Source organism: Sorghum bicolor, chromosome 2 (genome assembly GCF_000003195.3).
Source record: "Sorghum bicolor cultivar BTx623 chromosome 2, Sorghum_bicolor_NCBIv3, whole genome shotgun sequence".
NCBI lineage: Eukaryota > Viridiplantae > Streptophyta > Magnoliopsida > Poales > Poaceae > Sorghum > Sorghum bicolor.
The window spans coordinates 76,653,394-76,668,537 of record NC_012871.2 but is presented as its reverse complement, the minus strand read 5'-3'; the positions used below and the strand labels follow the sequence as shown (position 1 = coordinate 76,668,537).

The 15,144-nt window shown below is 46.7% G+C and overlaps 2 protein-coding genes across 2 annotated transcripts; one reads left to right on the top strand and one right to left on the bottom strand.

Annotated features, from left to right (window-relative positions):
• LOC8074458 (serine/threonine-protein kinase AtPK2/AtPK19) lies at positions 430–4,554 on the bottom strand. Its single transcript, XM_002461172.2, has 7 exons — positions 4,356–4,554; positions 2,509–3,371; positions 2,327–2,409; positions 2,123–2,243; positions 1,864–2,037; positions 1,668–1,772; positions 430–1,564 (listed from the first exon to the last, which is right to left on the bottom strand). The coding sequence occupies exons 2-7, from the start codon at positions 3,166–3,168 to the stop codon at positions 1,247–1,249; spliced, it is 1,461 nt and encodes a 486-aa protein (XP_002461217.1). The 5' UTR covers positions 3,169–3,371; positions 4,356–4,554; the 3' UTR covers positions 430–1,246.
• On the top strand, positions 9,467–13,177 carry LOC8074457 (protein ENHANCED DISEASE RESISTANCE 4). Its single transcript, XM_021454617.1, has 3 exons — positions 9,467–9,775; positions 10,504–10,693; positions 10,813–13,177. Exons 2-3 carry the CDS (start codon positions 10,576–10,578, stop codon positions 12,879–12,881), a joined length of 2,187 nt encoding a protein of 728 aa, XP_021310292.1. The 5' UTR covers positions 9,467–9,775; positions 10,504–10,575; the 3' UTR covers positions 12,882–13,177.

Below are 15,144 nucleotides of genomic sequence, written 5' to 3'. Positions count from 1 at the left end.
TATTTAATAATACTCCTTTTTAACCTCATCTAAAGCCAATTTCCATTCTTTTTCTAAAAAATTGTCACCTTTTTTTTCTGATTTATTTAAATAAACATTCTCTTTAGCTCCCTCGAAATCCGTCAAACGAAGTCATGCACATACCATTTAATGGGTAAAATATTCTCTTTAGCTCCCTCTAAATCCACCAAACAAAAAGTCACCATACATACCATTTAACGAGTAAATTGTGTGAAATTCCATTTATTTAATTAAACCTCCTCTTCAGATTTCCATGTTGGGGTACATGCGTTTTCTTTTCTTTGGTCTAAAATTTAAATTTTCAGTGCTAGGGTGCAGGCGTTTTCCTTTTAGTGGATGGGGTTGACTTTCGCTTGGCTAATAGTGTGATTAGAGCCGATCAAAGGACAAAGGATGAGAGAAGCTCCCAACCAAACAGTGCCAACACTGCCTTAACATTTACCATAACCAAATTTCACCTTATGAACATATTTTCGAGTACAAAAGCTAGAACCTGAGCTAATTGTCCAGGATTCAGTGACTTGCCTTCGGCAAGTCACAACCTAACTTACCTCCTCCATTCATTCTTTCAAATCAGATCCAGTAGCTCAAAACAGATCCAGCCCTTCAACACATGAGACTTGGGCCTTGTTTAGTTTCACCCAAAAATTATTTTTTTTAAAATTTTTCTGTCACATCAAATCTTGCGGCACACCGCACATGCTACAGTAGCCCAAAGCAAAATAAATTTGGGGACTAAACAAGGCTATAGATATAGCAGACAACAACATAGTTCACAGTTTCAAAAAGAAAAAAAAGACAATAATTCAGGTCTATAATTCAAACGGACATGTACATATCAGCCTGCTTTATCTGTAATGTAGCTACAAGTCACATTTACATAGCAACTTGTGTTTTATTGTGCTTTGATAAGCTGCTATGTACATGTCCATCCAAATTATGGACGTGAATTATTGTCTTTTTTTTTTTTTGAAACCGTGAACTATGCTGTTGTCTACTATAAAAACAACCAAGTCTCATGGCTAGATCTATTTTAAGTCACTGGATCTGATTTGGAGGAATGGATGAAGGAGGTAAGTTATATTTCCATATCCGGTATTTCCACGCTAACGCTACATGTTTTAATAGACGATACAGAACCAGCGTCTCTTCTGCACATAACTCGCGTTCCATAACATGTCACTCGATCAAAATTTTAAGCACATTTTCAATGCGCTAAACATCCTTAGTCCTTCACCTTGGAGCTGGATGCGTTCACCTCCTCAAGGATCGGCGCAGGCCTGACGTAGGTGAAGCCTGCGAAGTGGCTGTGCCCGCCGCCAGCGGGGGTGGTCACCGGAGAGTCCAGCACGGGAGTCTTCGTCCAGCACTCGTCGAAGTTGGCAATGCAGGTAAGCCCACCGACGTTCGGCCGAAAGCTTGGCTGGATCTGCCGGGCCTCCAGCTTCCTCCAATTGATTGGCTTGAACCACTTGTGGTTCTTTATCTCATTGCTGCCTCCAGGGCCGCTGCCCAGCCGCTTGTTGGGTTCCTTGTGCAGGAGCTGGAAAATGGAGGGGATAGAGAACGTGAGATCAAATTAAGCTAACGCTTGTGCCCTGATTAAATGAATAACGCGATCAAGGGAAATGGATGTAAAAGCTTACGCCTTTCAGGAGGGAATGAGCTTCACTAGACAAAAATGAAGGAAGCTTCAGTTTATCTTTTATAATCTTCTGCTGAACTTTGTCCCTGTTCCCAACAAATGGGGGCTGCAATGTGTTGCCAAGTGTATGAATAATTAGCAATGAAAGCAAATGAGATGGCAACATCTGATGAGAAGTTGAGAACCACACAACTCACCTTGCCTGTAAGCATTTCAAAGAGCAGGATTCCCACGCTCCACCAGTCAGCAGCCTTATCATGTCCCCGGCCAAGAATAATTTCTGGGGCCATGTACTCAAGAGTGCCACACATAGAGTTTGATCTGGTATTTTCACAGAATTCCTTCGCAAGGCCAAAGTCTGTGAGCATGGCCTAGAAAGGTAGGGTGCATGATGAGATGTTAGCAAAATGGGGAACTGGAAAAGGAAGGTCGGTAGTCATTGTCAGCGATTCTTACATGGCCTTCAGCATCCAGAAGGATGTTTTCGGGCTTGAGATCCCTATGCATAATTCCATTAGCATGAAGATGCGCTACGGCAGATACAATTTCAGCTGTATAGATTCGTGCAAGCTCCTCCCTTGTTATGTAAAACCAGTTTAGTTTCAGTGCTAATGTTACTGCCTTGGGCAAATAAAACTACTACCAAAAAATGGAAGATACCTAAATAATCCTTGCTTGTAGAGCTGAAAGAAAAGGTGTCCCCCATTTATGAAGTCCAGGACAAGGTAAAGTCGATATTTCGTCTGCATAGTTAGAGCATTACAATCAAAAACTTGTACTAGGATTTAACCAAACTTAATTTTTTTTATGTAGAGTGAATAAGTAGCACACAAATAGTTTACCTGAAATGAGTACCTCAGCTGCACTATGAAAGGGTGGTCGACTTTTGTTAATATCTCTCTTTCGGCTTTCATATACTCAGAATGATTTTTTTCTAATATCTTGTCCTTCCTCATAACTTTCATTGCATATATCTCTGAGGTGTTTTTCTTTCTCACCTGAAATACTTTACCGAAAGCCCCTTGGCCAACAAGCTTCAAGATTTCAAAATCATCAAGCCCAACGCCCTCATCCTCCGTCATAGCATTACCAAGCTCTTCATCACTGAGCTGCCCTTGGTCCCCTTCCTTTTCTTCTGAGAGGCACTTTACAAGTTCCGATGATCCCTCGGTTTTTCCTAGACTAAGCTTGCTAAGTCGCAAGGAGCGGCTAACAAGTGATGTTGGACCAACAAGAGAATGGGATCGGTTGATGATGATAATAGGATCACTATAAAATTCTTCATTGGACTCAACAGTAGGTGAAGGACTATCTGGACCAAGACCACCAAGGTTTGTTGGTGTTTGGACCGGGGTGGAACCAAAAACATCAGAGAAATCGTACTCGATGTTATCTGAGGAGACAACATCTGGAGGGCCCATTGGGAGAAGTATCTTTACTGGACAGAGGTTGGGGCCCTGTGTGAGGATTGCAGTCAGAGAGGATGGCTGAGAAGAAACCATTTCAAAAGCTTGAAAGCCTACAAGCTCTTAGGCCAAGCTTCTACCACAGTGTCTAAATTAGGCTCCCTCCACTGAACCTTCCACCAGGAATTCCCAAGTATCCCGCGAAAAGGCAGAGAAAGATGATGCTGTTGTTCACTGTTGAATAAGGGACGTTGGATGCCAGTGCTTTCCCAGAACTCATGAAGCTGAAACAGACAAAGCTGAAGACAAAATAGAAATTTGGTTAACCTTGCCTTTTACCAGAAGAGGAACAGGAAAAAAGAAGGGGCTATTGCGTTCTTATCCTTATTTAGAAGTCTAATTGTGATTTTACCCTTGTTTTTCTCGCCATTGCGATTTTACCCTTACTCTGTGAAAACGAAGCTTCAGTTTACCCTTACTCTGTGAACAGCAGGGTAACGGTGTTAAATGGGCTCGGTAAGGACAAGTTTGCCCTTGCGAAAATGCCCCTACTTTTTTGAGTACATTGTGATTTTACCCCTACATCAGTTCTCGTAACTTAGCTCCAAAATTTTAGAATAGAGGCACAAACCCTGCTTTTATAGAAAGCAACAAATCACATGATTTTTTGCTTCCTAACAGAGCAGGACCTATGCTTGTACTCTAAAATTCTACCCAAATCCTCCTAATCCTTATCCTAGCAACACCATTAAGAGCTACCTATGCATAACGCATATACTCACCAATTCTATCATCCTATAGACACTATCCTGTAGCAGTTACTTGTGTACAGCAAATGAAATCACAGTGTGTGGGATCCCGGCTGGCTGCCAACAAGCTCCTAATTAAGCCCAGTCCAGATACCTACGTGGGCAAAGGATCGGTACCACGGCCGAGGCAATCAACCAATTGTTAAAACCGCCTGCTCTCCTTCCCAGCTCGACCACATGCTGACATGCCCACATCCAAATGACCAAATCGTAACAGAGCAAGCATCAAGCAACCAATCCAGGCCACGAGAAGAGATCAGATTGCAGGAGGAATCGAACGAGGGAACCGATCAAGCGAAAATTACGGGCGAGCACGCCAAGATCAAGAGAGATCGAACCGTGCGTTCTCGCCGCGCACCTCGGATCACTGGCGAGCGGGAACCCCTGTGCGCGGCGCGGTCTGAAACGCTCACGAAAAAAGATGCGGGATGCAGCGCAGGGGAAAGAAGGAGCGGGGGAATTCCGCGGTAGTACCTCTCGCCGATGGAACGGAAGATGGGGGGCGCGCTCAGCTCCGACCTCGGACCTCCGACCCGCTCTTCTCCTTCGGGGGAGGGGGCCGCCGCGCGCGGGTTGATTGCTTTGGTTGGTGGCGGGGAGTGGGGAGTGCCGAGGAGGAAGGAGGACGAAAGGGGAAAGCGGAAGGCGTGTGGCTTCCAAAATGGCGCACGTTGCGGAGCACGAGCACGCCAGTCCAGGCACGTTGGCGTGGGAGGGCCCACCTGTCAGTGTCAAACGGTGGGCCAGAGCCTGCCCTGCCGCCAGGTCGATTTCGTTTTCGGCCTTGTGGCTTTGTTTAGTTTAAAAAATTTTGCAAAATTTTTTAGATTCCTGTCACATCGAATCTTTAGACGCATGCATTGAGTATTAAATATATACGAAAATAAAAACTAATTACACAGTTTGGTCGAAATTGACGAGACGAATCTTTTGAGTCTAATTAGTACATGACTGGACAATGTTTGTCAAATACAAACGAAAGTGCTACAGTGTCGATTTTGCAAAAAATTTTAGAACTAAACAAGGCCTGATTCCCCGTCACATCGAATCTTTAGACGTATGCATAAAGTATTAAATATAGATAAAAATAAAAACTAATTACACAGTTTGGTCGGAATTGACGAGACGAATCTTTTAAGACTAGTTAGTCTATAATTAGACAATATTTGTTAAATACAAACGAAACTATTACTATTTACTAAACAGGGAGTGATCTGCTCGATGCTCGTTATCTTTTTCCGACTCGCGGGAAACCCTTGTTGACCTGACCAACGGCGACGCGCAGCGCCAGCGGAGTTTTCGCTGGTGACATGGGAAGCCGTCAGCCCGTCACTTGGGTCGATGAGAGGAGCCCAGGTCGGCAGCTGGGCCAAGCCCAGCCGTATCTCAGCCCAGCTACCTAACGCTGCGCTTCCATAGCTATCTCACTACTCACTTTACATTTACAACAATCTTGTGTCTCACACTCAACACATTTTTTTTTTTTTACTTTGTTGTTGGAACTGGCAAAGTAACCAGAGGCGCTTCCGTGCTGAAACAGACATGGCAGCTCAGTTCGCCTATCCACTTGTTTAATCCACATTTGCCTAGCAAAGCGACATAACATAGGATCGGACATGGTAGTTGATTCCTTCATTCGTAAGAGGATCGCTTTCAACCGTTCAACCTACTAGTCGTTTTCCCAACGTACTATGAAAATAGAAATTGTTGGTCTGACTTGCACATGCATGCGTGGATCGTCCTATCCTAACTTCCTAAGTTGTTGACTCTATTCGAAACGGTATATATATATATTTGTATATAGACGGCGTCAACGTGACATAAGACATAACCTTCCACGAACTAGAACTAACAACCGCAACCACCTATGCACTACGGCAAAACGAAACAACATGTGCGGAAGAGAGTTCTAGATGCTCCAATTAACTTCGCTGTCAGCTCTGTTGTAGATTATTGGTCAATCAAAGTTAAAGAAAAAAATATTGGTCAATCAAAGTATTTTCTCCTTTTAGTATATTAGCAGTAGTGTCTCTTGTTTGATGTTTTTTTAAAAAAATATGCTACAACTAGACATGTACTCGATCCCCATTTTCAATAAGCCACTAGGTTTACCGATTCTCGTTGCTGGACCCTAGCATCTCAAAACTTTGATGACTATGGCCATACATTGTCAACTCCACCATCACAGATAGAGGCAGGTGGTCACCATTGAGAGGACCACGGGTGAGTCGAGCCATAGAGGGTGGAATATACATGGGTGACACAGCAAGGGCCCATGATCGGATTGTGATGCGCTTGCTCGATGTCAACACGTGGGCATTGACGATACCAAAAAGGAGACACGACCTACGAAGGCATGAAAATATGACATGTCATAGGAAAAAAACACTATAGTTAATAAGGCATGGAATGAGCTTAGAAGGAAGCTTAATAATTCATGGATGAAATTAAGGCAAATAAAATATAGTCTAATAAGGTCTAAAATTATTGTTTTGATAGTTTAGGGACATAATGAAAGACCAACAGTTTTTTTAAGATCTAGAACCACCATTTTTAAAATTTAGCAAGAAAATTGAACATGGGAAGACACGAGAGATAAAAGTAGCTATTTCTACCACTCCTAGGCCTTGTTTAGTTCCAAAAAAATTTTGCAAAATTTTTCAGATTCCCCGTCACATCGAATCTTTAGACACATGCATGAAGTACTAAATATAGACAAAAATAAAAACTAATTGCACAGTTTGGTCGGAATTGACGAGACAAATCTTTTGAGCCTAGTTAGTCTATGATTGGATAATATTTGTCAAATACAAACGAAAAAACTACAGTGTCCATTTTACAAAATATTTTGGAACTAAACAAGACCCTAGAAAAAAGAAGCAGCGAGCCGCCGTGGGGTTGGTGCGCCCTGGCTGTAACCTAACCGGTACTCGCAGCTGCCCTTGAAGTGCAGTGCAGGTGGATCAGCTGGGGGGGGGGTTGGGCACATGGAACTGGAAGCATGGCACGGCACCGTCCGTGCTCGGGCGCGGCCACACGTGCGCCGGCCGGCCGACGATGTCGTAACTCATCACTGCCGTTGCTTTCTTGGTTGTCGTTTCTTCTCGTGTGTTTTGACCTGCGCCACTGCCACCGACTGCTACCGGCTGACAAACGCCTTTTCCATTTCGAGGCCGCATTTAGGGCTTGTTAGATGCAAAATCTTTTTGGATTTTGACACTATAGCACTTTCGTTTTTATTTGACAAACATTGTTCAATCATAGAGTAACTACGGTTAAAAGATTTATCTCGTGATTTACAGACAAACTGTGTAATTAGTTTTTATTTTTATCTATATTTAATACCTCATGCATGTACCGCAAAATTCGATGTGATAGAGAATCTTGTAAAGTTTTGGGTTTTTGGGTGTATCTAAACAAGGCCTTATAAAAGATTCGTCTCGCGATTTACAGGCAAACTGTGTAATTAGTTTTTATTTTTATCTATATTTAATACTTTATGTATGTACCGTAAGATTCGATGTGATAGAGAATCTTGTAAAGTTTTGGATTTTTGGTATATCTAAACCAGGCCTCGTTGGAGGATCCCGCCGCCCGTACAGTACAGGATGACGCGCCTCCCCCTCCGGCTTTTCGCAACCGGGGCTTTCCGTTCCCACTTCCGTGTACGTAGTAGCTAGAGGGCAAAACGAGTAGTAGTAGGCGCGCGAGGAAGAAGAGAGAAAATAATATAACAACGCGCATGCACATTCTTCGTTCTTGAGTGGGTCAGACCGGTCCACTGTGACATTTTATTTGTGAAGTGTCTAGTTAGAGAGACCAAAGTTGAATAGATGTAGCATTGGATGTTACGTGCTTTCTCCGTCCCAAAATATAAAGTCGTTCTTGTTTCGCGAGAAATAACTTTGATTAAATATATATTAAAAATATTTAGAGATATAAACGTTGCACGTATTTTGGGACAAATGGAGTAGTATGATTCATGAGATTTCGGATATTAATAAAAAAACAAATTACAGATTCCGTTAGTAAATCACGAGACAAAATTTTTAAACGTAAGTAATCCACCACTAGTATTTTTTACTGTAGCAATTAGAGACTAATCTATCATTAATTATAGACTAATTAGACTTCGAAAAATTGTCTCAAAAATTAGTCTTAATCTATGTTTTTAGTTTCGTAAATAGATTATATTTAATATTTTATGGATGTGTCCAAACATTCAATATGATAAAAAGACTAAAGTTTATAAGAGGTAATCAAACGGGCTCTTCGTACGGGCCAAGACCGAGAAGGTAAAAGAGTGTGATAAGGATACTTTTTTTCTAGATTTTTTTGGCCTTATTTAGTTCATAGGTGAATAGTTTTTGGGTGTGTTTTATGGGATATCGAAAGGGGTGGGCTACTAATTAAAAAACTAATTACATAACTTGTCTGAAAACCACGAAAATAATTTATTAAATTTAATTAATCTGTCATTAGCATATGTATATCAACGTAGCAATTATGATTAATTATGGACTAATTAGACTTATAAGATTTGTCTCACGATTTCTATGTAGATTGTACATTAGTTATTTTTATCTGTATATTTAATATTTTATGTATGAATCTAAATATTTGATGAAACCGAGTGAAAAGTTTTTAAGATAAGGAACACTTTGAGCCGCCATGGATGTACACGTAGGAGCACACCTTCCGGAAGCTCGGTGGAGAGTCCTGAATGGCTTTACGCCACGCTTGCTCCACGAGCTACTCATGCGTCCGTTCCTCCGTCCGGCGCACAATCATGCCATGTGATGATATGATATGCTGCCTGCCTTTTCTGTACCGTGACCTCGCGGAGCGCATGCACGAACGACGCTTGGTTGGACCGCGCGCGGTGTGCCGTGCGTGCCGGCCCCATGCAGTTCATTTTCGAAACCTGCGCCTCTACGAAACCTCGCAACCTTTTTCCAGCTACCCCGCCGTGCCCACCTCGCCCGGGGCCTGGGCCTGGCAACGGCAAACAATCCTCTGGGGGCGGGCCACACCAACACCACTCGCCGCCGCCTCGCGTTTTCCGCAATCCCCACCCGGGCCGCGTGGGCGCGGTCAGGAGGAAAAGCAGCCGCGTCGGGCGCCTGCCGGTGCCAGCCCTACTCCCGTCGCGGTCGCCCGCCCGGAGAAAACGCGCGCGCGGGTGCCACGCCAGGCAGTCCAGGGCTCCAGTCCAACGGGGGTCAGGTCACCACCACTCGGATCGGATCGGCATCCACCACGCTGGCATCCAGAAGGGATACATACGGTTCCAATTCCAATCCTACGTGCGCGGCCGCGACCACCCGCCCGCGCGGGATGAGATGAGAAGACGACGACGCGGTGGCACCCGCGACCGGCGTCGGCGACACGGTCTCTCGCCTAGTCCCCGGGCGACCTGGCCCTCTCCTTCCCTCGCCCAGGCCAGCAGGGGGGCCCCAACGCCCAGGCAGTGGACGTCTCCACCAGCCCACTCGTTGTCGTTGAAGTGGTCGCCCCGCACCGCGGCTCCCTCCTCCGCCTCCGCCTCCGCCTCCGCGTATAAATATTTGCCGAGCACGCGCCATGACCTCACCCTCCGCTCTCCCCGCCATTCTTTTTTCTATTGCTCCCCCACAGGCCACAGGCCACGGCCCCGGCCTCTCCACACGCGTATCCACGGAGGCGGCGGAGGAGCTGCCGCTCAGCGATCGAACTCGGCGCGCCCATCCCGCCTCCCCTTGGCGAATTGTTCGGCCGGGTAGGCGGCCCCGCAACTACCGCGAGTTGGAAGGCGTATAAAGCGACGCACTCCGGCCGGGGAATTGGAGTTGGAGGAGCAGTTGGCGACGGCACGACGACGGACAGGAGCAACGAAGGGAAAGGAGACCTCAGAGGTGAGTGCCCGGCTCTGTTCCCATTCTTCTCTCTCTCTCTCTCTCTCTCTCACGCGCGCGCGTGCTGCTCTGCTTGTTTCTCGGTACTACTACTCCTACAGTAGTACTTCGGATTGCATGCGATGCGATTCTGGAATTACCCGGTTCCATCGTGGTTTACGTGCGCATGGGTCTTGAGCTTGTAATCTCGTCAGACACCTGTTTTCCTTGTTTTGTTCTTGCTCTGTTCAAACGCAAGTTAATTAGGAGTACTAGGCAATTTCTCTCCTGGAAATTGGAATCCTGTGCTTAAGTAGCACAAGCTAACTGGAAATGGCCAGTGGGCTAACAGCTGTTTTATTGTTTCCCTCATTTTTTTTTAAAAAAAAAGTAGTGGCAGCAAATGAGCGTTTTCAATTTTCATTGCACTTAGTATTTACCCCCCAAAAAAAGAACAGTTCAAACGTGTCCTCCTGAATGAAAACCCAAAAAAGAACAGTTCAAACGTAGCGGTCGCTGTTATTCGTACATGCTTACCATTCTTTCTGTGTCAGTGTGTCACCATTCGCACTTGAGTCAGACTTTGCCTGCTAGGCGTCGTTACATTCTCAAGCACCCCCCATTTTGTCTGCTAGCAAGCAATGTCCGCTAATCTCTTCAATTACGAGGCGCAAATTTATCGACAGATACATGAACTGATGAACAGAATGCTGATGGTGTTTCCCTGTTGTTTGCTTTTGACGCCACAGGCAGCCGTAGCGTTCTCCGATCGTTGACAGCTCCCGTTCTCTTCTCCGGATGTCCTGGGGGCCTACCGGCCCATGGAAAATTCAGACGCCAGAGCGGTTCGCCGCGTGAGATGCCCCAGGTGCCCCTGCGTTCTTGAGGAGCCCCGCGCTCCGGTGTACCAATGCGGTGGATGCGGCGCTACCCTTCGAGGTAACCTCAAGTCCGAATCCCATTCCGATTTCCGGAGCTTGCATTTGGTTGCTCGCTCTGCTCTCAGAGGTTTTGGTTTGGTTTCTGATGGATTCTCCCGTACGTGCTCGATCGTGCAGCAAAGAACCGCACCGGCACCGGCAGCGCGGGAGACGCGGCCACGGCGTCGCCGTCGCGGAGCGGTCTGCCTCCTCGGAGCAGGCACCTGGACGCCAGCGACGTCGCGAGCACCAGCAGGTCCAGCACCCCGACTCCTCCTCATGTCGCGAGCACCAGCAGGTCCGGCACCCCGCCCCCTCCTCATGTCGGGACCAGCTGGCACCGAGCCACCACCGACGCGACAAGCAGCCGGCACGGTTCCGGTGATCTCGCTCTCGTGTCGGCCGGGACGCGTGCGTCCGGTGACGTCGCGAGCACCAGCAGTACTCCTGACGCCACCGCGAGCAGCAGGCGCCAAGGCACCGACGCGACGAGCCGGCGCGGGTCGGGTGGTCCTGTGTCCGCCGCGAGGAGCCGTGCCTCCGGCGATGTTTCCAGCACCAGCAGCACCCCTGACGCTAGTGCCGCCATGAGTATCGGGCGTCCGGGCGCGGACACCACGAGCCGGGGCGAGTCCGGTGGCCCGGCGAGGAATCGTGTCCCTGAGCAAGTGGCACTGATCGAGAAGAGAAGCCGCGAACAGATCGCGGTCGGTCAGGAAGTCCGTGACGACTCTGAAGGCTGCGGACCAAGTGATGCCGGTGGTGCAGAGTCGGGCGTCGGTGGTGCCGGCTTCTCCGGAGGAAACAGAGAGGCCACTCCTGAATCGCAGGATGACACAGAGAAGGGGATGAAACGCCAGGCCGAATCGACCGATGCTGCGAGAAAGAAACATTCTGGTGAAGCTGCTGTGCAGCCGCAGAACCCCCATGACCGTCGCCAAGAACTTGCGCCGAAGTCATCAGCTCAACCCGCAGCTGCTCAACCTGCACGGGATGATGCCGGCGAGAAGGCGCGGAGTCCATCTCGCCATGAGATTCAAGAAGAACATCTGGGGCCCTTGCGGAAGAAGATTCTGAAGACGGTGGATGAGCTGAAAGGCGACCTCTCTGAACTTTTCACCAAGTCCCCAGAGCTCAACCAGCCACGCGCGCGCCCTGCTCGTCTTCCAAAGCAAGAAGGCTACGTGTCTCGTGCGGCGGCGGCGGCGGCCTCGGGCTTCCCTGCCAGAGCTCGTCACGCCGCTGCTGCTACCGACGGTCACCGTGGTCACCATGTCAGCGCAGCTCGTGCGGTGAAGCCCCGTCAAGCCGCTGCTCCTCCCCGTGGCCTTCCGTCACGGCGCTACCGTCAGTGCAGAGCACACCCGTGCTGCCATGACGTGGAGCCGAGGCCGTGCCATCACGGGCACGGCTGCTGCCGCCACCACGGCAAACCGGAGTGCAGCAGCTGCCGAGGATACTGCTGCAGGCCCAGAGCGCAGGAGCCGTCCGCGCCGCGGAAGCCACCGGCAGGCAAGGAGCCCAAGCGGCGCCTGCCGCCCCGCAACCACTGCCGGCCGGTGCTGAAGGGCGCGCCGTTCATCGTCTGCTCCAGCTGCTTCAAGCTGGTGCAGGTGCCCGCCGACTTCGCCGTCTCGACCAGGACAGTGCGCAAGCTGCGGTGCGGCTCCTGCTCCACCGTCCTCTCCTACTCCTACAGGGACCCGGCCAGGAAGAAGGCCTACCAGGACTCCGTCGACCAGTGCAGCATAGACGGCTCCGAGCTGCACGTCGGCAAAGGCGACGAACGATCCGACCCGTTCGCGCCGTTCATCGATGCCTTCGGGCTCAGCAGTTACTCGACGGAGGACGAACAGCGGCTGCCCGTCTCGAGGAACACGTCGTTCGACACCCTCGACGGGACGAAAGGCGTGGGGCGGCTGCATCGACTGATGGGGTACGGGTCAGCTAGCGAGCTGCTGCGGCACTCCCCTGACCTGTACGAGAGCTTCAGCGAGCGGACGACGCCTGACGTGAGACAGCACGACAGGAAAGGGAAAGGCGTTTGCATCGACGACGGAGACGGCGACGACGACTACGACGTCGATGACTCGGATGAGGAAGACATTGGTGCGCTGAAGAGATCAGCGAGGAAAGGGTCCGGTTGGGCGCTCCCATGGATGCCCGGCAAGGGGACTCCAGCAGCGGGAGCCATCAGGATCAAGTAAATAGCAGCAAAGGCTTGTGTATATTGCAGGAATAGGTTCAGGTTTTGGAATTCGAATGGGAATTCTTCTTATTATAGGTATATATAGTTTGACTATTCATTTTAGGTGCGGTATTGGATTTATAGGCTGTTTGTTTGCCATTTTTTGAAGCGTGACAATGCTGTATAATGAAATGTGTAAATATCCAGCATTGAGAGTCTGAGAAAGAATAAGCATCATGGCCTTGTTTGGGAACAAGAAATTTCAAGGTGCCTGATGAAGAAACACAAGTGTATAAGAAAGTAAAATTTCCAGTATCTTTTTTCAAAGATAATATTGCCGTAATTTGAAAAACAAGAACTACAAATATGAATTTCTTTGCATACTTTCTGTAGTCATAGAAAAACATATCGTTTAGATCAAATTTTGTAGTCAAACCAATTAAACAACAAACATAACTAACCTTTAAATGTTTTATTTAGGAAACATGCATGTTACATGTGTAGAACTGATTGAAAAATATTTGCAAAATCTTAAAAATGAAGGACCATGAAATAATTATAGAAAAGTAGGTGGTCAAATATATGTATAAAAGACCGTGCAAATTTAACTATGATAAGTACTCCCTCCGTCCACGAAAGAGTCAATTTCTAGAGTTGTCCTAAGTCAAATTTTTTAAACTTTGACCAAATTTCTAGAAAAAAATGCTAAGATTTATGGTATCAAATTAGTATCATTAGATTCACCATAGAATATATTTTTATATGATGTGCATTTTATATCATAGATGTTGTTACTTTTTTCTATAAAGTTAGTCAAACTTTAAAAAGTTTGACTGACACGGATTCTAGAAATTGACTCTTTCGTGGACGGAGGGAGTACTTTAGAATGAAAGGAGTATCTTTTTATCTAGTGTTTAAAAAGACACCACGTTGCTCTCAGTGGTTAAAAACTACTACATCAAACGGAAGGATCAAAGAACCTACCACTTTAGTTTTGCCAAATCGTCTAGGGATCTTCACATGATTTGTTATTTGTGCTGGTTAAAGACGGTAAAATTCAATATTTCTCATTCGTCTAGGACCCTTCACATCGTTTTTTTTTTGCTTTCGGTCCATGTCCTTTTATCGTTACTAGCAAAACATGCCCGTGCGTTGCAACGGGGAAAAAATATCGAATGTTAATAACAAACAACGATAGAAATAAGACATCTATTTATGTGGGAGCCGGGGAAGAACATCATTGTTACTATAGGTAAATAGATACTTCATCTGTCCCAAAATAAGTGATACTTTTAACTTTGAGGCATCTTATTTGACCGTTCATCTTATTCAAAATTTGATATAAATATTATCTATTTTGTTGTGACCTTTTATTATTAGATATACTTTAATAATAATTTATTTATTTATCATTTATAAAAAATATGAATAAGACAAATAATCAAACAATTTGTCTAGAAGTCAAAAACATGATGTATTTTAGGACGTAGGGGGTATAAGATTGTACTTTACTACGTTTATTGTCATTTAATTAAGTATCAATCTAATTTTTTTTCTCTAGAGGACCATCATCATTCAATTAGAACTTAGAAGACTACTTATATTTTCTCTAAACGTTAGTGATTTTATGCCAAAGAGATTAGAAGCAATTTTCAAAGATATTTTTATACTTTTGCTTCAATTTTTTTTGTTTTCTATAACCTTTCATGGGCACACCATATTTGAGTTAGACAACACGTTATCTCATATGGATTCCATGCTACTAAATAACTTATCATTTGTGCTTATGGATAAATAACATATATTATTCACGATAGCTTATCATTTAATCTCACTAATGTGATAAAGTCAATATCTCCGAATAAATTTTTTTTCCACAGTAACCTTTTACCCAAAGAAAAATCTAGGCATGGGTGGGACCCACTACCAGACAATTTCTAGGCATGGGAGATGGGGAGATGTATCTAGCTCCACTACCGGACAATTTGCGTCTCCACGCGACCACGCCTTCCATCTCCACACCGCCCATCCAATTCTTATCTCGGTGCTCCGTAGCTATGCGGCTCGCGAGGGCACAACCCATGCGGCAGGCGAGCATGAGGCTGTGTTCCGGGCCTGGGCGCGGCAGGCGAGCGCGAGGCCGTGAACCGGGCGGCGGCAAGCGAGCGCGCATCTCGGACAGCAGTAGGCAAGCGCGAGGCCGTGTCCCGGTCGGCAGCAGGCGAGGGCTCGTCCCCTATCTTCGAGACCCAGGATACCTCTGGGGCAGCGGATCTCGCGTG